The sequence below is a fragment of the Vulpes vulpes genome, chromosome X, assembly GCF_048418805.1.
Source record: "Vulpes vulpes isolate BD-2025 chromosome X, VulVul3, whole genome shotgun sequence".
In the NCBI taxonomy this organism is placed as follows: Eukaryota; Metazoa; Chordata; class Mammalia; order Carnivora; family Canidae; genus Vulpes; species Vulpes vulpes.
Window position 1 is genome coordinate 1,471,241 of NC_132796.1, and position 22,921 is coordinate 1,494,161.

At 48.0% G+C, this 22,921-nt stretch overlaps 1 protein-coding gene across 14 annotated transcripts; it reads right to left on the minus strand.

Moving 5' to 3' along the window:
• Positions 1-199: 199 nt before the first annotated feature.
• On the minus strand, positions 200-21,568 carry ARSL (arylsulfatase L). Of its 14 annotated transcripts, XM_072744997.1 has the most exons (12): positions 20,691-20,725; positions 19,071-19,214; positions 18,119-18,163; positions 16,566-16,715; positions 15,573-15,694; positions 13,917-14,039; positions 11,644-12,067; positions 9,967-10,103; positions 7,667-7,801; positions 6,773-6,935; positions 4,345-4,466; positions 200-1,171 (listed from the first exon to the last, which is right to left on the minus strand). In XM_072744997.1, the coding sequence occupies exons 3-12, from the start codon at positions 18,139-18,141 to the stop codon at positions 813-815; spliced, it is 1,758 nt and encodes a 585-aa protein (XP_072601098.1). In that variant the 5' UTR covers positions 18,142-18,163; positions 19,071-19,214; positions 20,691-20,725; the 3' UTR covers positions 200-812. The 14 variants fall into 14 exon arrangements, with proteins under 14 accessions (XP_072601098.1, XP_072601095.1, XP_025840408.2 ...); XM_072744994.1 differs by lacking the exons at positions 19,071-19,214; positions 20,691-20,725 and adding an exon at positions 21,220-21,568 and having other exon boundaries at positions 17,637-18,163; XM_025984623.2 differs by lacking the exons at positions 19,071-19,214; positions 20,691-20,725 and adding an exon at positions 21,220-21,493.
• Between the last annotated feature and the right edge of the window lie 1,353 nt (positions 21,569-22,921).

Genomic DNA, 22,921 nt, shown 5'->3' on the forward strand with positions numbered 1-22,921 from the left:
GCCTTTGGCCCAGGGCACGATCCTGGGGTCCCGGGATTGGGTCCCGCGTTGGGCTCCCTGCATGGAGCCTGCTTCTCCCTCCTCCTGTGTCTCTGCCGCTCTCTCTATCATAAATAAATAAATAAATAAATAAATAAATAAATACATACATACATAAACAGATAAACAAATATTTAAAAAAAAGAAGGGGAGACCTGGGGGCCAACTCAGCCTGTCGGTTTATTATTTTCAGCATTGAGGAGGAAAAAGTCACTTCAAACGGGGCGTCTTCAAGTGATTCTTGGTGAACACATGCCCTGGTGACTTAGGGAAGCCCAGAACTGGGGGGCCGTCCTGGATATTCGGTGTCCTGCTCTGTACTGGGAGGTCACTGCATGAGGGCCCGGCTCGTCGCACTGGACGCGCCCAGGATGGGCCTCCAGCAGGATGGGGATCTTCCCCCAGGCCCCACAGCCAACGACGACTCTGCGCACGCGAACCCCTACTCCATATGACACAGGAATAGCTTCCACTGGGACTGTGCACTCTTGGTGGGGTCCCACCAAACGGATGGGGCTGGGGTCCGCTGGTGGAAATGCCCATGGCAGGACGGGCTTTGCTCCCCACTCCCTTGTTGCCGGGCCTGAACGACCCCTCCTGGCTCGTCCGTGACGAGCGCACGCCCCTGCCTCTTCCTTATACCTCTGCGTTTGGAAGGGCACAACTGTCCCACTCATGCAAATGGACGACTTAACTTCAGAGGGGGGTTTAATTTCCACCGGCAACGAAGGGCAGGGGTCGGGGTGGGGGGACCCAGCTGTCCCACGGGGCAGTTATCGTGGGTCGCCTTCCCGGTCACACCAGCAGAGGGGGAACTGGCCACAGCACGGCTGCAGCCAGGGCCTCCAGATGTTGCCCAGCGTATCCAGCTGCAGCGGAACTGGGATGAGGGTCCGGCAATGCTCCTCCACGGCCCGAGCCACTGTGTCCATCACGTGATAGAACGAGGGCTCCGTGTCCGGAGTGAGGGCGTGGGCTTCAGAAGGGTCTCTGGACAGGTCGAAGAGCAAAGGTGGGTCGTGATGGGCTACCTGGTCCCCGGAGCAGGGACAGACCCCTCTCCCGTAGCAGGCGCCGGCTCCCTCTGGGTGGAACAGTGGGGTCGTGTAGTGGACCTTCCACAGTCTTCCTCCTGAGGGAAGGACAAGGATGTCAGGGGGCTCACGTGGAGACATAGAATGTGTTGCTGGAGACAGGCCCACGTGTCCTTGAAGCGAGGAATGGATAAGCAGATAAGCAGATGTGGCCCAGCCCCGCAATGGGATGGCATTCTGCCATAAAGATAAATGGAGCTCTGACATAAACCTCAAACACGGGGTGCTCGGTGACAGAAGCCAGACACACGAGGCCACAGAGTGTGCGATCCCAGTTGTATGAGGCGTCCACAACAGGCAAATCCATAGTCCCAGAAAGTAGAAGGTGGATACCTGCACCTGGGTGGGAGAATGGGGAGTGAGAGCTAATGGGGACCGGGTCTCTGGAGGAACGGGATGTTCTGGAACTAGGCACAGATGACGTCTGCACAACATGTTGAATGTGCTAAATGCCCCCAAGCTGTACATTTTAAAAGATTGAGTCTTAACATTATGTGAATGTTACGCACCGAATTTGCGTGCCTCCAAAATTCATATACCGCAGCCCTGACCCACAACAGGATGGAACCAGGAGGTGGTCGTTGGGAGGTTAACAGGTCACGAGGACAGAGCCCTCAGGAATGGGATGAGCTCTGACAAGAGTCAGGACAGAGCTTTGCTTCCCTTGTGTCTCTCCACCATGCGGGGACACAGCAAGAAGGTGGCCATCTACCACCCAGCAGACGTCTGTTGTCTAGAAGCCACCAGTCTGTCCCGAGCTAAGATGGAATCACAGCTCGGGAAAGCTGTTGGCAAAGGAGTGAACTCCTCCTGTCATAGGTTGTCCCAGGCAGGATGCTCAGAGGCTTAAAATGGCACCAGTGAGTCTGGGGAAGCCATGTGTGTCACTGGAGGGTAGAGAGGACTCTAGTGGCCCTGCCTCCTCCAGGGGCAGAAAGACCAGGAAGCAGGGACAGATATGGGTCACAGCTGCTCCTGGGATCAGGAGAAGGAGGCCAGGAAGCACGGCCCTAGGCCCCTCCCTAGCAAGTGTGTGCAAGCAGGAGGGCATGCCCCCTCCTTCTTACGCCCTGCCTGAGTCCTGCTTCCTGGGGCTGGTGCCCCTGTGCTTTGCTGTTTACAGACCTGCACCCTGTGATTAACATCTCTGTCCTCTGTCCACCTCTGAGCACTGAGGGTGACCTAGCAGCTCCCAGTTTGCTCACCTGAGTCATGGGCATAGCCTTTGTCATCTACCATTGTCTCCGGGATGAAATGGAATACCCTCCGTCACCTGCTCAATAAAGGTCACCCACTACTTCCATAATTCAGCAAATGTGTTAAGAACAAAGAAAAGAGAGAAAAAGTCTTAGTGAGTGGAAAGAGACCAGATAGTTGTAAACATACACAAATAAGGAAACTGTGAAGTGCAAAATGCCTGGGGAAAAAATACAACTGGTCCAGGTGGCAGGAGGTGATGGTGGAGGTAGGTGTGAGTGTCTGGGGTGCATGGGTGTAGGGGGACTCGTTTGGGTCAAGAAAGCCTTGCTGGGAAGGTAATTTTGCATTTGACCATCAAGAATGAGCCAGTCACATGGAGATCCAGTCCCCCTATGAGTGTTCTGAGATGGGGAGAGCCTCGCTCATAGTACAAGGACGAATTTATCCTGATGTGTGTGCAGTGGTGGTCTTGGGATGATTTTCAGCAGGGGGTTAAGTGGATCATGCATGTAGGATAAACAGGAGACCTCTGGAGGCCACGTAGGGGTACCATTGAAGAGGCTTGGGCTGTGAGAATACACTCTACTCACCATTAAAAAAATATAGAAATATTCGCCCAATAACAGAGATGACAGGTCAGTGATGGGGTAGCCACAATGTAAAAGAACAGATTTGAACACTGGACCCGGTTATCTATACTGCTAGGCCTGCATGGTTGTAGACTGGGCTGTACAATGGAATGACGGTTTTCAGAAAACCCTCAAAAAGGGAAGGAGATGTGTAAGAAGTGACTGTAAAGAACCAAAAATGTAGCAATAAAAGTCATACCAGATTACAAAGATATTGAAAAGAATGGATGAAAACGAGGGACATTCAAAGAAAAAGAAAAAAAAAAGATGTCTCTTAAATAAGGGAAATCCCAAGAGGTATGCCTCACTCTTGATTCACACCGCTCGAGGCTTCTAAGAGAATGGTTTTGAGGAATGGAAAGGTAAGAGATAAATCACAAGGAGAATACGGCTCTTCCCAAACACCGGAGGAAGAAAAGAATCATAAAACCTACGCAATCACAAAGTCACACATCCAATCAATCGTAGGGCAAATCCAAAAGAGAGGAGAAAATATCAGCACGTGGCAAAATAATAGGGAACTAGAAATGAAGAAAAGTGACTCGATTAGGTGAAACTCTGTTATCAGAAGGCAAAGGTAGCGGCAGAAATCAGCTGCGTATAAAATTAAAAAATAACAGTTTTTGAGCAGATGCAAGAACTGGATTTTCGAAAGAAAAATGACGCCTAAAAACAGAAAACCTCTGGATATGCCAGTTCGCTGAAGACGGAGAACAGATCCATATAAACGTGGAGGCAAATGAAATACAATGAGATTATTGGGACAGGAGAAACTGTGCTTGATGAAATGAATACTTTTGAAATAAGAAGAATAAGTGGAGGGACAAAACATGTTTCAGTTGGGAAAACCTGATATTGTGAAGATAACCAGTCTTTCTCCCTGAGTAGAATTTACACGTGGGATGCAAAGCCAATTCATATTTCCATAGGATTTTTAAAAATCTAGCTGTAATTTTTTAAAAAAAATGACTTTACAGTTATTTTAAAAGCCCAGTTGGGCCAAAACAGCCCAGAAATTTCTAAGTACAAAGATTATTCCGCATGGACGTTGCTGCTTATATCACAAAGTTATGATTATTACAACAAGGATGTAAGGGAGTCATTGAGTTAAGGTGGTTGAGACGGGTGGAAACCAATGTTGTTAAGGGCAGAGGCTTCCAAGGGGGAGAGGCAGACTGGAGCACTGGGGCGCAGGAAAGCCATATAAAAATCCCGTCCAAAAGCGACGGTATTAGGGTGCTAAGGTGATTGGCGGCTTGCATTAGCGAGGATGTTGCTGATGTCAGGAAAAATTAGTGCCAAGAAACAGAGAAAAGGGCTGGTGTGAAGCAGAGCCACGGGAGCAGGGGCCAAGATGCGACTCAGTCACCCAGAGCACTCACCGTCCCGTTGGCGCCAGCGGGCTGCGTGCAGGAGATTCTCGCAGTAGTGCAGCAGGAACTCGTGGGCAGAGTGTTGCGCTGTCCCCAGCAGCAAGGGCAGCAGGTCCCGGCCATCAATCACCCTGCAGACAGGAGCACGGAGACTCACGGATGCTGCAAGTGCGCACACAGGGCACGCGCGAGCCTTAGCGAGCTTGGGGAAGCATTGAAACAACCACTCCCATTACTCGTCTACAGGCACCGGCTCTGGCTACAAGAGCCCTGAGGACCCGACATGCTCGGCTTAAAGTATCACCTGCCCAACCTTATAATGAATGCAAGAAAAAGCTGAGGATTCGGTGAAATGCCTTTTCGGTCTTACACTCTATTGGGCTCTAAGCCATTAAGGGATATGGTGCGTTCTTCATCAACACCGGGTACCATTTCCTTGTCTGCCTCCGAAGCCCCTCCTCCACGCCTGTCTGCCTTGTCTCCCCCCCTTTCCAACTTCCTCGGCTTCTTCAGTTTCCAAGATCCAGCTCCAGTCCCATTCAGGATGGGTGGAGGTTTCTTGGGATCCCACTTGCACTTTTCTCCACCCTTCTTAGGAGAAAGCCCAAATCCACCACTTGTGATTTGCAGGGATGGCCCTGAGCATTTTCTGTCCCAGTGACCTGGTCAGTTTTCAGGATCAAAAGTAAATCATCAATATTGAGGATAGATTTTTACAGATGTAAAAGTCTAAAGTCTAAAGGGATCTTTAGATCTAAAAAATCTAATCTAATCTTAAAAATCTAATCTAATCTAAAAACTCTAATCTAAAAAGGGATCTTTCTCTGTAATTTGACCAATGTTCTTTATCAAGGTAGAGAATTCAGAACCCCAAGTTGACTTTACTTAGAGTTACTAGTTATCATGAAAAATGAAATAAAAGAATCTATGAACAACATGGATGTGCGTGCATACACGTGTATACATATATAAAATTACACCTTCAAATATATGTATTCATATACGCACAAGCACATATATATGCACACACTATATGGCCGTATTTATTTTACGTTCTAGTGCAACAACACATTTGCAATATACATGTCACATAAATTTGTATTTTTAAAGCAAATGATACATTAGAACTTAATTTAAAAATAAGCATCCGGGCAGCCCTGGGTGGCTCAGCGGTTTAGCGCCGCCTTCAGCCCAGGGTGTGATCCTGGAGACCCGGGATCAAGTCGGGCGTCGGGCTCCCTGTGTGGAGCCTGCTTCTCCCTCTGCCTGTGTCTCTGCCTCTTTCTTTCTATCTCTCTGTGTCTCTCATGAATAAATAAAATCTTAAAATTTAAAATAAATAAAAATAAAAATTAGCATCCAATTAGGGGAAAAAAGAAAAAAAGATATGATATTGAGTGCAAGAAAAAACAGAATGTTAAGGTGAAAGAGTCAACCTCTCTAGTGATAAAACAGTGAAAATTACAATACACACATATATGTACGTTTGTATACACACATATGAGGAACCTATACAGGAATTTATATTTATTTTAGTTCTATTATGTTTTAAAATAGACATCTCCCTTATGGCTGGTGGTGATCCCCAAGGAACGATTTGACAAAACATATCAAAAGATTTACCTATCAATGGCCATATTCTTTGACTCAGGAATTTACATTCTAAAGGATTCTTACTAAGGAAGTAATTATGACAGGCAGTAACATGACAAGATAGTGGTTATTTTTGTCGTTGTTTATTTTTTTACGGCAAGGCTAGTGTCCAACCATAAGGGGATGGTTGAAAGAAAATACCACGAAGGCATTAAATTCTTTATTTATTAATTAAATATTAATTATTAAATATTTATTTAGAGGCACAAGGACCTCTAAATCTCTCTCTATATTTACATCAATACATATAAACTATGGAAAATCTATCTAAAAGATATATCTAAATCTGCTTATCTAGATAGATCTAGATGTAGATCTAGATACGTGATATATATCGTACAATTTGTAATTGCATGAGGATCATTTATCATGTGATTGCATAATAATTATATGATTGTATACATAATTATCAGATTATGACATAATTTTATTTTCTACTCCCCCACCCTAAATTTTCTGTAATTTTTAAGACAAAGGAAAATTGGAATCTATGCCAAATCTCTACCACACTACGTGAAAAGGAGTTTCCTGTGATGAATTGTTGGCTTTTTCAATGACCGCCATAATGAAATGCCTCCACTTAGGAATCGGGAGAGGAGAAGTGGATTCGTACGTATAAAATGAAGCAGACAGCTGACCCCTGTCGCTAATAACAGGGAGCCTAGAGTGTTGCCCCGGATACTCATTTCATGGATGTATCATGCAATACAAGAAGGACAATGACATTTCACAGACATGTTTCTGTGCCAAATTGAGTTGCTAGGGTTCCCTGGGCTGTCTGTACCTGTCCTGGGGCACCTCACCGCCCCCCAGCTGGACCACGGTGGGGAAAACATCCATCAGGCTGGTGGGCTCGTGGATGACGCGGCCGGCCTGCAGCACCCCAGGCCACCGGAAGATCCCCGGGACGCGGATTCCACCTTCCCAGCCCCCCATCCCTTTGCCACCTGTGTGTAAACATGAACAGAAAAGAATGTGATTGTTCCATGTTTTCTTTGGCAGCGTGTTTTACGATCTTTGGGGGGGCGGGTACATCCAAGGATGATGTGTCTGTAGTTGATAGGATTCCAGTTTGAATATGATGTGGCTGCCGTGGCACCCACTCTGCTTGGATGCATTGCCTAATTCCTGAGTCCATCACTTGATGGAGGGATAATCAAAATGTGGTCCATCCGTACAACGGAAGGGTTTTCAACCATGAAAAGGAATGAAGCAGTTAACACTTGTCAAAATGTGGATGAACCTGGAAAACGGTGAAGGAAGCCGGTAGACAAGCCAATACTGCATGGCTCCATTTACATGACATGGTTACGATGGGGAAACACACCGAGGCTGAAATAAGTTGGTGCTTGCCCGGGGCTGGGCGAAGGAGGAACCGGGGAATGATGGCAAATGGGTACTGAGTCTCTTTTTGAGGAGGTGACCATGTTCTGCAATTCAGCGGTGGGGACAGTTGCACAATTCCGTGAATATACCAAAACCCACGGCATTGTGCAAAAGGAAAAAAAAAACACACACACAACAGATTTGACCATGACAAATTGTCATTGCCACCCTGAATCGCAAAGCAAAGTCCCTGGTGATTCTCTTGACGGGGGGTGGCCCCATTCCATGGGAAGGGTTGGGAACTGTAGGATGGGGATAAAGACCATACACAAGGATCTGGTCATCTCTCTACCTTTGTAGATTCCATTCCAGCCGCCATATTGCTCCTTTCCGAGTTGGGCCTCTAAAGATCCCCCGTGATCCGACGTAAAATAAACAAGCGTGCTGTTGGTCAACCCTTCCATATCCAAAGTATCAAGGATCTGCCCTGCAGAGGATACATGCATTTGAGCCGGTCAAAATGGAAGAGGGTCTGAAACCAAAGTATTCAGCGTGTGCTTCAGCATTCTGGATCTTTCCGTGAGAATGAGGCTTTAGCGTTAACATTTAATGGGGGTGAGCAGCAGTAGAATCATGCTGACCCAAGATTCATGTACGCCCTTAGATAGACCCCATCCTGTTTCCAAAAAGTTTAAGGCAAGCTGTAGGGCATACACTACATAGGACAACATAGCAAAGTCTTAAAAAGGAGGTAGAAGAAGATTATAGAGTCAATCGTACTTCAATTTAAAAAAAAGGAAAGAGGGGGAAAAAAAAGAAGGAGATCGAGGGGCTCTAGGAAGAAGGCTGACAATGGCATTGGCGACATGTGTCCATCGATGAAGAATAGTTGACACCTCTGGCTCCAGGTGTCTTATAGTCACCTCAAAGGGAAAGCTTATGGTTGATGCAATTTGCCAAGTCCATGAGATTTTTTTTTTAACTGGACGAGAAGAATCATATTATTTTATTTCTAACAATGGACCAGACTTTTAATCTGCCCCCTGTCATGAGGACCGGGCATCGTGAAAGTTGACTGTGGTCTCAAATAGATCCTGTTTCTCGATAGCTTTTACTGGGACCTAATTTGTGCCTTTAGATCTAAACAGCATGTCTTTGGGGTTCCGGTCTTGCTTTTTGATACGGTCTGATGATCCTGCATTTTATTGGTTCGATTGAGCGCAATTAAGACAATTGTCCATTCACTTAACTTTAAATTAACCATGTCATTATGTGTGCTCTTTCTTGGTCTCATCCACGGTTTAAACATTTCTTTGTTTTCAGGTGCTTTGTTTTGGACACAGATTTGTGAATTTGCGGTTCTACTAAATCCCCCTCCTTAAATTAATAATATATTTATTTATTTATTTATTTATTTATTTATTTATTTATTTAGATATTTTTAGAACAGCTTTGGGTTTTATGGGTAAGCCGAGTCTTCGTGTCATCAGTGAGCCAATAGTGACACATTACTATTAACCAAAGTCTGTAGTTTCTGTGGTAGTTCACTCTCGGTGTTGTACATTTTAAGGGTTTTGATCAATGCATAATGCTGTGCATCCAGCATTATAGTATCAGACAAAATAGATTCTCTGTCCTAAAAATCCCTTCTCCTTCACCTCCTTGCACCAGGACAACGGTTTTCATTTAAAAAAATGATCATACTGTGGCTTGATTGAGTTTGAAACTGGAACACAGAGGCACGGAAGCCATAGAGAAGATTCTTGAAATACGGCTTCAGAGTTCCTTATCTTGAGGGACTTAGGGTTTTTTTGTTTTTGTTTTTTTTTTTTACTCTGTACTGGAGAATTTCAGACTTTATCATCCAGTACGTGTTCTATTACCTACATCCTCACCTATATTCACGGAAAAAGGGTTTCCCTCAACTTGTGTCATGGTGAATTGTGTTTTAAACACTTAATATTTGGTATCACATAAAACAGCCTGTATTTTCCAGAGATTCTTAATCTCTTCCACACAAGGACCATAGTGCAGTACTGAGTGAGTTTGTCCTGAAGCCCCACTAGGGATGTGATGTGACATAGCTCTTTGCCTACGTGTCTCCCAACGTCCAGCATTTCCCCCAACAATTCACTCAAATAATGCATTTGCCTCCAAGGTGATGTTTCCAACAGATTTTTAAAAGTATGTTTTCTCCTGAAATCTCTGATTCCCATGCTGCTGTAGCTCCTGGCCCTCTCTGTCTGCCACTACATCAACCCAGGGGCACCCAAGTCCTTGGGTGAGACTCAGAAAAATGGCTGTGTCCATATCCGTGTACCATTGAGGAAATGTGTGGTGTCTGTCGTGCCAGATACGATTCCAAGCCCAGGGGATGCAGGAGGAAAACAGAGCAAGACCATCCTACCCATGGGGGTTTTAATCTATGTTCTCCTGGGAGAGAGTCGAAAACTAACCCACCTACGACAGCGATGAGCAGAAACAAAGCAAACACAGTGAGGAAAAGGCTATAATCGCGTACACCCTTCACGTTCGATGAGATCGCACTACTCACACTGCCTCTCCCAGCTGTGGCCTGGATTAATGTCATCTCATCCCTCATGTCCTTTCCTCCTCCACCAGTTCCGTTTTCACCGGGGAAAAGGCACTTACCCACCATCCAGTCCATCTCTTCCGTGTTATCCCCGTACAGCCCGTGCGCGCTCTTCCCGCGGAACTTCTCGGTAGTGATCAGAGGGGTGTGCACGTGTAGAAAGGAGACAAACAGGAGGAAAGGTCTGTGCTTGTTTCTGAAAATAAATAACAGTGACTGGAGCCACTTTTACATAAAGCAGAGATTCGGGTCCCGGGGATGCAAAGTACAGACCGAGATGATCACGTCCAAGCAAGTGTATCTGCTACTCTTTAATGGGATGACTTGACCCTTCTATAAAGTCTGTTGCAAAATCTGCACTGATACTGTGCATTCTTTCCCTGAATTTATCGACTTATAACCCTACATACTTCTGGCAAGTGAAGGTAAGACAGAAGAAGGCCAGGCAACTGTCTGATCTGACAATTATTCCATTCAATTATTTCGGGATATGTTCCCGTCCCGAACATTAGCGTATAGAACAAAATGACATTGCGTGTATGGTTTTCTGTTTAATTGCTCTCAAGCAACAAAGTTTAGGCTCTGACATGAGCCTAAACATGTTTAAAAACACACTTTTAAAATGACGATTGTTAGGTTATTGATTTCAGTGTGACCGTCCCCCGACCGAGGCGATGCCTCACCTGTCCCTCTCTGCATCTGATCTCTATGACCCGCCGTGTGTCGTTAAAGTACAGAAACAAAAGTGAACGTCTTAGACTTACTTGGGGCACGTTAGGCTCACCTGCTGCCATTTGCAAGCTACGGTTGACCCTTGAACAACACAGGTTCATTGTGTTGCAGATCCACTTATATGTGGGTTTTTTTTAAAGATATAAATACAGTACAGTCCCATAAATGTATTTTCCTTATGATTTCCTTAATAACATTTTCTTTTCTCTAGCTCACTTTATTGTAAGAACTCATACAACCTATGGGTTGACCGACTACTTATGCTATCAGTAAGACTTCCAGTCAACAATAGGCTATTAACAGTTAAGTTTTGGGGGGCTCAAAGGTATATGTGGTTTTCAACAACACATGGTGTCAGCTGTTGATACCCCAGGGACCCCATGTTGCTCAAGGGTCAACTGTAATTATCAGCATCATTTCTGACCCACGTTAGGCAATTCCATGAGAAGAACGTTCTGGAACATGATCGCAACCTCATCACCACCAGGTGAATTGGGTTTCCACGGTGTCCCCCACTTTACTGGGACACACTTGGGGAGCATGGAACTGACTCTGGTGTAGCTTTTTACCAGGCCCCTCTTGGCTCCAACATACTGAGTCCCTTTGTTATTCAAATTTACATTCAGGGTCAAGTTAGCAACAGTTCTGATGATCCAGCTTTAAAAATATTTAGAATTTGGTGTAAATCTTCAGTGATTCAGTTTGTCTTGTTAGTTAAATATGGCCTGAGGTGATCAGTCAGTGCTTACATAAGAGGACCGGCTCCAAGTAGGAGGGGCCAGCAGCAAGTTTCAACTGACCTGTCACTTGTTTCAATGGGCGCGATCAAGCTGGACTCAACTGAACAACATCTCTGGCCCAATTTACCAAAAATTTCTTTCTGGGCCAGGGCGATTTCCCCATTCATATCTCCATTACAGAAAGGAACTCAAAAGATTTTTTCAAATGCATTTTGAGCACGGACCAGAGCGCTACTAGGATGGAGCTCACTCTTTGATGCTCACCTTTGGACAAAGGAGGAGACCTCTTTGAGAAGAAGAGATGTCGTCCTTTGAAAGTGCATGGGCTGCTCAGTGATGGTGCGGTTTCTCATCAGAAAGCAGTCTGCGTGAACAATCAGGACACCTATAGAATATGAGGTCACGAAGAGCAAGGTGGCAGCTACGGTTGACCAGACGACCGGAGTCCATGAGCCTGATGTCAGGTGGGTGAGTTTCCCAGCGGTGAGCGTGAGGGCAGCGAAGGCCATGATTTGGAAGCAGACATTGAGTTTGTGCTCCATGCCAGCACGCTTCTCTGACAGCTCCCAGTGGATGCAATCCCCCATCATGGAAAAGGGCATTCCGTAGAAATGGTCGAATCCATGGTTGAGTGGGTGGTGGCAGTGATCACTGGAAGATTCACAGTTGAGGCCCAGATGCCATTTTCCTGAAAGGCAAAAAGTACGTCCACATGACAACTAGTTGATCACTGGCTGGTAGGTATTGTGTGCTTGCTGCATTCCAGGTGCTCTGCTGGGTTCAGCAATAGGGCAGGCAAGTAGAGGTGCATGGGTAGAGTTCCATCACCACCTGGCTTCATGGTTACAGGGGAATGAGGACCCTGCGTGGCAACGTTACTTGATACATGATTTCCTAAGCTGCTGAAACAAATTTCCAAAAACGCGGTTGCTTAAAACAATAGCAATTCATGCTCACCCAGTTCTAAGGCCACGAGTCCAGAATCAAGCTGTGACAGGGCCATGTTCCCTCTGTAGGTTCCTGGGAAGGATCCTTCCTGCCTCTTCTAGCTTCTGGGGACTCATGCATTCCTTGACTTGCGGTCCTATCCCTCCCATCTCTGCCTCTGTGGCGGCACGCACTTCTCCTCCTCCGCGTCAAATATCCCTCTACCTGTCTCTTAATAGGACCCTTGCCCTCGCATATAAGGTCCACCTGGGTAATCCAGGATAATCTCCACATCTCAAGATCCTTGAATTAGTCCCATGAGCAAAGACCCCTTTTCCATATAAGTCAATATTTTTTTTTAGCTTCCAGCAAGTAGGACATGATATCTTTGGTGACCATGATTCAGTCTACTGTACCTGAGTTTGCAAAGGTCTGTGACTGAGCAATAAGGAAGTCACAGGGTGGTCTGATTGCTCTAGAAAACTCAATCTGCTATAATCAGTGAGGGTAAAAGATTTCCCAACTTTGGAATTATGTTTCTTTCCCTGTCTCTGTTAAACCACGGTAATGGTGGTCAGAGTCATGGTAGGCCACAGGTTCTACATGGCACAGGTTTCAAGTACAATCAATGGCACATGCTTCTCTATGGTCACTCCTAGAGTGTTGATAGAGACCTGTGTGCCTTCCCACCACCCCAAGTGGCGTCTCTCATCCAGAAAACCTCATGCAATTTTCCAATTTTCCAAGGAATGTTCCACAAAAATAGATTTCTCTCTTGAAAAATGATAATAAGCCTATTGCATGTGATACTCAGTGTATCAGCTAGTGCTGCTCTTCATGATCAATAGATGGCACTGTTAATAAAAAATTATTACTATGACATGATAATGATAGCGACAGCTTGGACCCCTATCAAGAAACGATTATCCTTCATCGTACTTCATTCTATATATGATATGGTTTGTTGACATCTAGAAAGATAAGTATGCTATTTATGGAAGCAGAGAGGGAAGTAATTAAGCCTTGCAGTCGCATTTTTGTGCAGAATTTAGGGAAAACAGCATTATGGAAATTGATGGTAATTTGGTGACTTGAGAAAAAAAAATTTCCTTTTTTTAACAAAAATCAAGGTGCATCAACAAATATCAAGAAATGCCACGTGTTTCATTAAGCTGATATTTCTTGAGCAACTACTTTGAAGTAAGCACTCCTTTTTTTTGAAGATTTAATTTATTTATTTATAAAGATTTAAAATTTATAAAGATTTAATAATTTATTTAATTTATTTATTCATGAGAGACACAGAGAAAGAGAGAGAGAGGCAGAGACACAGGCAGAGGGAGAAGCAGCCTCCATGCAGGGAGTCCGACCAGGACTCGATCCCGGGTCTCCAGGACCACACCCTGGGCCGAAGGCAGGTGCTAAACCGCTGCGCCACCCAGGCATCCCCCAACACTAAGCACTCTTTGTAGTGAGGTCATCCCTGCATTCATGGAGCTTTCTGTCTGGAGGACAATCCCACTGCCTCAAAACCACTGCCTTTCCAACCTTTTTGGTTGAATATACTCTCCATAGAAAAGAAAGGTGCTTAATAGTAAAAATGTACATACCTATTAGCCCAGTGGCGTATCCTCTGTCTTTTAATATTTTTGCAAAAGTTATCTCATTGGTTGAAAGCCCTCCAGATACTCCGGTCCATTGAAGAACACGATAACCATTACTGGAAACCATACCTTTGGGGAAGCATTTTCAAAGAAACGTTACCATCGCACATTGACAGATTCTATCATTATTATGAATTGACAGATTTTATCACTATTATTCATTTTTCACTTAAAGTATGTGGTGAAAAATTAATTGAAAACTTAGCAAGAAGGCTTAGTGTCCTTTTACGTGAAGGTTATAAACACAAAGAGACTTACGGAGAAAAAGGAAAGAGACTTAAAAATGGTTTTATCATTTCCCCGAAGTCTTTATATAATGCAGGGATTCTCAAACTCACCTGTACTTTGGAATCATTTGGGAAGCTCCAGAATATTCTGAAACCTGGTTGTCAATCCATAAAGTTTTATTTTATATTTTATTTTATTTATTTTAATATTTATTTATTTATTTATTTATTTATTTATTTATTTATTTATTTTAGGGAAAGAGAGAGAGGGAGTGAGCAGGGAGAGGAAGAGAATCTCAAGCAGACTCCAGGCTGAATGTGGAGCCTAATGTGGGGCTCAGTCTCACGACCCTGAAATCATGACCTGAGCCAAATCCAAGAGTTGGATGCTTACCTAACTGAGCCATCCATCTGCTTCCGCTCCCCACTAGAGACTGTGGTTTTAGTTGGTTTGGGGGTGGAAGTGCAGATTTGGAACGGTTGCAGGATACCGCAGACAACCCGCATGTGCTAACAACGTAGGGAGCCGCGGATAAAAATCACACTGACTCTGATATACCCAAGGCATCTACTCAAGTGTTTAAAAAAGGTAAATTAAACATTTTTCTAAAGTTCTGCAGTATGCAGTGGAAAACCACCGATTTGGAAGATGCTCTGTGCCTCCTAGAGCATTTTGACGAATGCAGCTCCGTCTTGCTAGAGATCTACCTGGTTCCAAGAGTGAATCTACCTCATCAATCACTATTTAGGAAGTTGGAGAATCCTTTCTGAGATTTTTCTAAATGTTTGAGCATGCGTCTGGTTTGGGGGAAGACTAGTGAGACATACATGGTTCTTGGCCATAACGAAGACAGCCGGCGTGTTTCTGCTGACGTTGGGTGGGACTCCTTCTTCCCTGGGGCATGTGACAGTGCAAGGGACCCACACATGTGAGGGGCTGTGAGAGTCCGTTTGATGTGTCCCACAGCCAGGTGGTCTCTAGTTTAGTCATTCAAACACAAGTCCACTAGTTGAGGTGCTTCTGTGAAGGTCTTTCAAGATATGGTTAACAATTGCAATCAGTTGGCTTTAACCAAAGGAGATAGCCCTTGATGTGGAGGTTTCTTATCTTTAGGGTCAAAGAGCAGAAGCACTCTAAGGACATCACACAGACTTTTTGAACTTTTCGTCTACTCCCTGCTCAATCCCCCTGCCTGCGTGACCTCACTATCTGTGGGGCTCTATGGCTCTTACTGACCTAATCTGATGGTAAAAACATGGAGGGTTTAGATTATTGTCTACCCACAGGGAGAATAATCTCCCCACCCTTTAATTCCTCTAATATCGGGAGCTTTTTCTTCTCCAGAACCACGGTTGGACATGAGGGAGGACAAACCTGATCTCAGAGGGTATCTGCCCGTTAGGAAGGCAGCCCTGCTTGGGGTGCACACTGAAGCAGCCGCGATGTGCTGGGTGAGCATCACCCCATCCTCTGCGAGGCGGTCAATATTTGGAGTCCTGCAGAGGGAAACAGGAACAGTTTTATTCCTTAACAAACAAACTCAACAGGCTTTTCCACAGGCACACCTACATAGTCAATAGAAAACCAGGCCATCATCACGGAACACATCAAGGTGTTCTTGGGAATGACCAAAAGGCAAGATCTTCAAATGTCATCCGAACCGTCAAAGAAACAGAAACTCATTTTGATATCGTTGGCTAAGTTTTTGCAACACGCGACTCGTACTGAGATGGGCATTAGGGGAAACTCAGACTTGAGAGCCCGCAGTGCTTTTTCACGTGGGGTTCACAGTTTCGATTGGGAAATTTGACCTCCTGGCACCAACGTATGGTAGTTGGTACGGGAGGGTGGGATTCAGATGTAGCTCCGTGCTGTGGCCTGAGCCGGGCCCTCAAGGGTGATGGGGATGTGACTAAGGCGATGCAGCGAGCTCATTCTCAGAGAGATGGAGCAGCACTGACAGATAAGCATGTCGTGGGGGTGACATGGATTCGGCTGTCTGAAGCAGAGCTTTTCAGCAGGAGGCGCTGAAGTCATGTATGAGCGGGTGGTCTTGGCCTGATGGGTGGAAGCGGAGCATGAGTAAGCTCGGGCCTTTGACTCAGATGCAACACAAATGTTTTTTCAGACACTGTCTATCCCAGACCGTGCTGATGGAAACCATGTCTCAAAGTGAAGTGATGAGTCATAGGCAGGAGGAATTTGAGCTGGGGTTAGTGCTGGGGTGGGGAGAAGGAAGGGAAAGAGGGTGTTCAAGGAAACATGCACGGAATCCTGTCGAAGTTTGGATCGCACGTATGAAGAGCGAGATCCATTGTCACTGGTGTCTTCGTCGGGAGGCCCGATGAGTGATTCTCGCATCCTTGCCTGATGCTGTTGTTGCCATAGCAGCCGATATCGCCGATGCCAAAATCGTCCGCCATCAGAAGAAGGATGTTTGGACGCGAACCGGATAAATCCCCGCAAGCCGAGGGCCTCGCACCCAGAAGCACACCGACCATCACAGCCAGCCAGCTCCTGAAACACAAGGTGCCGGTGAACGCTTCACCCTGCTTCCCATTCCATTTACGTGACTTCTGTAAATGGGATTTTTTTAGGGGTGTCACCGTTTTAGGGGACTTTGATATTAGCATCCCACTGCAGAAGAGTTTGAGTCCATTCTTAGGCATTTAATTTTTTTGGCTGAAGACAATTCATGCTCTTGATGGTTTTATTTCCACTGTAAACAATTTTTTTTTGAAGCCCTGTTGTTAGATCATCACACCCATGATTAAGAAAAAGCCCTAATTTGGTTTCTTATTATGCATAGATCAGGTCCAAGGAACATCTATCTATAGCTCCTTCCCCTTTGCCTCTTGTTTATTTTTCCTTAAATAAGTGAACTGTGGTGAACTGGGTTATCTTTGGCACTTTGTGGGAGTGGACCTACTGACCAGAGTAAGGCAGAGGGGAAAAGTCAGGGCAAGGGTTTACCGATACCATCTGGTGATTCTTTTTTTTTTTTTAATTATTAAAGATTGGGATCCCTGGGTGGTGCAGCGGTTTGGCGCCTGCCTTTGGCTCAGGGCGCGATCCTGGAGACCCGGGATCGAATCCCACGTTGGGCTCCCGGTGCATGGAGCCTGCTTCTCCCTCTGCCTGTGTCTCTGCCTCTCTCTCTTTCTCTCTCTCTGTGACTATCGTAAATAAATAAAAAAAAAAAAAGAAACTTTATTTAATTATTAAAGATTTTATTTATTTATTCATGGCAGACACACAGAGAGACGGAGATATAGGAGAGAGAGAAGCAGGCTCCCTGCGGGACTCGATCCCAGGACCCTGAGTAACATCCTGAGCCAAAGGTAGATGCTCAAACCACTGAGACACTCAGGTGCCCTCTACCTGGTGATTCTGAGTCCATTCAAAGTCTCCGTATAGTCCAGCACGAATGTGACTGACCTTTTTCGCTCACTGATACCTGATGGGAAGTGGGTCTGTCGGGGTGATGGAGGTTCCAGCCCAGGGTAGAGACTCCCTCGTGGTGGCATATCAGAAGGAAGAATTGCCACAAAGGCTGGTGGCTGTTTCACCTTCATCACTCCCATAACCGTGGTGTCCGTGGAGCCGCTTTGGCCACGTCCACACAGAGCAGGACAAGAGTGTTCCAATCCCCAGTGCCATGAAATACAGATGGGATCTGAGTCTCTGAAGAAGATTGGCCATACGGGCTCCGTGGAAAACATGAAAAGATCCTTCAGAAGCTCCCGGATGGGGGGAGTGTGAGTCACCGATATGAATCCGGAGTCCCAGGACCAGTCCCCCCGATGCACAATCAGTGCGAGGTGAGCAAGCCTACTGTGTCGATGCATCCTGGCAAAGGGACGTACAGAAATGTAGAAGCAGAAACAGAAGATTAACGATCGCACGTAATCCCGTCTTACCAGGAATGCTCCAGATGCAGCATATTGTCTTCTGCCTTTTATTCCCTGTAGGAAACAAAGAGGTGTATTATAACAAAGGCAGCAGATTTGCACCAATTCCACATGTAAAATAGTAAGTACGGAGCAAAGGGGAGACTTTCTCTCTGATGCTCTCAATAAAACCTTAAAACAATGACTGAAAACTCATGAAAAGAATGATCTTCCGTATTGGAGAGACTTAAGATGCTGAATGCTGCGTTAAGAATATAGGACGTGTGTCTGTCGAGGGCCAGGTGGTAAGTATTTAAAATATTTGGGGCTTTCCTGCCCCGATGGTCCACTCTGTGGCTGTAACACGGCAGCTGTCGTGGACGATACACACGTGACTGGGGTTGCTGGCTTCCGCTGCAACATTATTTGCAAATCAGGTGATGTTTGCCCCCGTGAACCACAGATTTGTGATCTTTGAGATCGAATGTAGAAAGGAGAGAAAATGCAAAATTAAGTGATAAGATTATTGACTTGAAATAATCTCCAATATCCATCTTTTAAAAAAAGTTGTCATAAATGCATAGAGTGAAATGTACCGTCTTAGCCATCGTTAAGCACGGAGCTCAGGGGCCTTGAGCATATTCACACAGTCGTACAACCATCGCCTCCACCCACGTCCAGGAATTTCTCATCCATCCAGAGTGAAACTCTGTCCCCATTAAGTTCGAATTCTTCATGGAATTCCCCAGCTCCTGGCTCAGACATGAAGGGAAAGCCAAGTTGGGGTTCTGTGGGTCAGGGACCTTGACCTGGCATGGCCTTTGCAGTGACCTGAAGCCCTACTCATGAGTTGTTTGAAGAGATCTTGGCTTCCATAGTTGGGGGGCTTCTGAGCCCAGAGGGCACCCAGCCCTCCTATGAGTGCCACCCCCCACCCCGAGGAGGGCCAGATGGGCTCCTCGAGCTTCCAATCCAGCCTGACCTTTCCGTGCCCTTCATGTTCTGTGAACATCAGTCCTTGGCCACAAGGTGGTAGGGGTTTTTCCCAAGCTCCTTGGCCATCTCAGGTGATTTCTCACACCGTTGCACACTTGATTCACCTCAGCAGAAGGACAGGGTAATGAGCCTGTGGTCAACCAGACGCCCGTAATGCGTAGCGAGGACAGGGCCAAGCATGTGTAGAGAAAGACCCCACGGAATAAGTTCATGTGTGGGCTGTACGTGGACACGCATCAGTAGGGAAGTTTTCAGAACGATAAAGGCTGACGGCTTCCATCACCGGGCAAAGTCTAGCACCAAACCATGGCTGTTGATTTGCTTTATTCATTTCCAGGAAGCATTTTAGTGAGGTGTGAGCCACCCAGCTCCATGGACTTTTTTTTTTCCCCTTCTGGAGGATGTATGGTGTCTTGTGATTGTACCTATGTGCTGTTTCTATCATCCAAAACGTTCAGTTTACATCGGGGCTCACTGTTGGTGGTGTCCATTCTGTGGGTTTGGACAAACGTATAATGACATGGATCCACCACTGTACCATCCTACAGAGTGGTTTCACTGCCCTAAACGTCCCCTGTGCTGCGCCTGTTCATCCCTCCCTGCCCCAACCCCCAGCAACCACTGAGATCTCCCACTGATGTTTCTGCAAAATCCCTTCTAGAGGATTGCCAGAGACCGACACCAAGGATGGGGGGCGGGGCCGGGGGGTGCAGGGTGAAGGTGTCCTGTAGGGGGGAGGGGGGCCCTGTAGGGCGGAGGGGCGGAGGGGGGAGGGTCCCCAGCAGGGCGGGGGGAGCGGGTGCCTTGCAGGGGGGGTGGGGGCATGCCCCGTAGGGCGGGGGGGGGCTGGGGAGGGTGCCCTGCAAGGTGAGGGGGTGCGGGGGTAGGGTACCCTGCAGGGTGGGGGAGGGGGGGGTGTGCCCTGCAGAGGGGAGGGGGGCTGGAGGAGAGTCCAGTGCAGGGCGGGGGTGGGGTGGACGGGGGGAAGGGTGCTCTGCAGGGTGGGGGAGCGGTGGGGAGGGTACCCTGCAGGGTGGGGAGTGCTGGGGGGTGCCGTGCAGAGTGTGGGGGTGGGGTGAGGGTGTCCTGCAGGTTGGGGGCGGCTGGGGGGGTGCCCTGCAAAGCGAGGGGGGTGCTGGGGGGGTGGGGGGGGAGGGCGTCCTGCAGGGCAAAGGGGGGCGGGGTGAGGGTGTCCTGCAGGGTGGGGTGGGGGGCACAGGGGAAGGGTGCTCTGCAGGGTGGGGGGGCAGTGGGGAGGATACACTGCAGGGTGGGGCGGCTGGGGGGGTGCCCTGCAGTGCGGGGGTGGGGGGGCGAGGGGGAGGTTGCCTTGTAGGGAGGAGGGGTAATGGGGACGGTGGGGGGAGAGGGTGACCTGCAGGGCAAAGGGGGGCGGGGGGACGGTGTCCTGCAGGGTGGGGGAGCGGTGGGGAGGGTACCTTGCAGGGTGGGGAGTGCTGGGGGGGTGCTGTGCAGAGTGTGGGGGCGGGGTGAGGGTGCCCTGCAGGTTGGGGCGGCTGGGGGGGTGCCCTGCAGGGCGGGTGTGGGTGCTGCTCCGCACAGCAGCGCAGCATCCCGGCGCCGGCCCGCGGGGAGGGCGTCTTACCTGAGGGGCTGCGCTCCGGGAGCGCGGCGGGGCGGGGGCGGGGGCGGAGGCGGGCGCTGGGGGCTGGGGGTGGGCGCTGGCCCCGCAGGGAGCGGAGGCTGCGAGTCCCGGGCCTGCGGGCCGCTGCACGCATGTGCGCAGCGGACTCGGGCCTCAAAGGGCCGGCAAGGAGCTGGCGGGAAGCAAGTTCGGTTGCGCAGGGAGCGGCCCCCCCCCGCCCCCGCCCCCGCCCCGCCCCCGCCCTGCAGGGCACCGTCCGCCGGGCGGGTCGCACAGGGGACCCGCTGTTCTTCCGCAGGAGCCTTACGGCAGCGGGGCGGACCCTCCTGCTGAGCACAGTGACTCATTCATTGCCCCTCCCGACCTTGTCACCCCCCCCCCCCCCCCCCGGGGAGCTCGCCTGCTGCGCTCCCTTGCAGAGAGGGGAAGCCCTGGCCTTGACAAATGCCTCCTGAGCACGCCTGGCATTTTGTGGCTCCCCCTCCCCCTGCCCCAGCCCCCGCATCTGCCTCAGAAATGACCAAATTACCAAAGGAAGAGAAGAAGAGCCGAGGACAGCTGTGCTCAGGCCACCGAGCATCCTCCCCGCCAGCAGGGTCGCACCCCCCTAAGCCCACCACGCTGCGCGAGCTCCTTCCACCTTCCGCCCATTCCTGTTGGCCTGTTTTCTCTTCCCGAGCAGCCACCTGTCTTCCTTCCTCCGGAGGGTGGCAGGATGCCGATTCCAGGCCCCGGGATCCCTTTCAAAGACTTCTCTGGATGAGAGCCCTCTGCACACTTCCCGGGGAATCACATCCAACCCCCCTCCTTGTAGCCCCCCTCGTGCACTTTTGCTCTCTGCGGCCTGAGCTGGCCTGAGCTCGGCCGAGGCCTGATGTGAGGCTCAGGCGTGGCCCATAACAGTCTTATGACTTCACGGCTTCAAGAATCCCTCATGAATTGAACAAATCATAGCAAAAAGGAGGTGAGCGCCTTTCGGTAGGAGTAGCTGGTGCTCGCGGCAGGGCTGCTGAATGATGCTGGGGGGTAAGGCACTAACGGGTACACTGAGGCTCCGGGCCCAGACTTACAGCGACCGGGAGCCTCTGGATCCTCTGGATCCTCTTCATAGCTGAGAAATCCCAGCAACAAGCCCTTGGCGACTTTTCACTGTACGTGCCCCACACGTAGCACCTCTTGAGACACCTGTTTTTCTGCTGCCCTGAAACGGGATCATTGTGCGTTTGGGTTTTGAGCCATTTGTGGCTCTAAGATGACACGTAAGGCCGGGTCTATGTGGCTGGCATCACTTCCTGCCAGGATGGGTTCCAATTCGCACCACACCCCCTCCCCATCCCGGACCTTGAGCTTCTACTGTATTTGCTTTTGTGCCTCCCAGCGGGCGGCCCTGGAGTCTCCAGCAGCAGCCCAGACATCACAGGGAGATGGCAGATTGGCCTTAGAAGCAAACCAGGCTCCCTGGGGAGCGGGTCTGTTTGCAGAGATTGCATTACAGGGTGAGGGCTTCCAGGATTCCAGGATTAGGGTGTCCTGGACGTGTGACCTCCTTGCAAGGCTGGCTCCTTGCTTGTATCTCCAGAAATGATGCAGCTCTGGCTGAAGCTGTGTGCTTGGCCGATGACATGCCTGCCTTTTTCGTGGTATTTCTCACCTCAACACACGTGTCTCCTTGTCGTTGCACACATACCCCCATTTTCAGACACATGATAGGACCACAATAAAGGGTGTAATTAAATGAGAAAAGGTGCTGTGATAGAAGCGATTCTTCTATCTATCCAACCACCTATCATCTATTCGTCCATCCATCCATCCATCCATCCATCCATCATCTATTTATCCATCCATCATATCTATCATCTATTGATCCATCCAACTATCGAGAATATCTACTATCTATCACCCATCCATCATCTATCCATCCATCCATCATTTATCCATCTGTCCATCATCTATCCATCCATCATCTACCTATTCATCCATCACCTATCATCTATCCATCCATCCATCTGTCCATCATCTATCCATCCATCCATCTATCCATCCATCCATCTATCCATCCATTATCCATCCATCCATCCAACATCTATCATCCATCCATCCATCCATCATCTATTTATCCATCCATCATATCTATCATCTATTGATCCATCCAACTATCAAGAATATCTACTATCTATCATCCATCCATCATCTATCCATCCATCCATCATTTATCCATCTGTCCATCATCT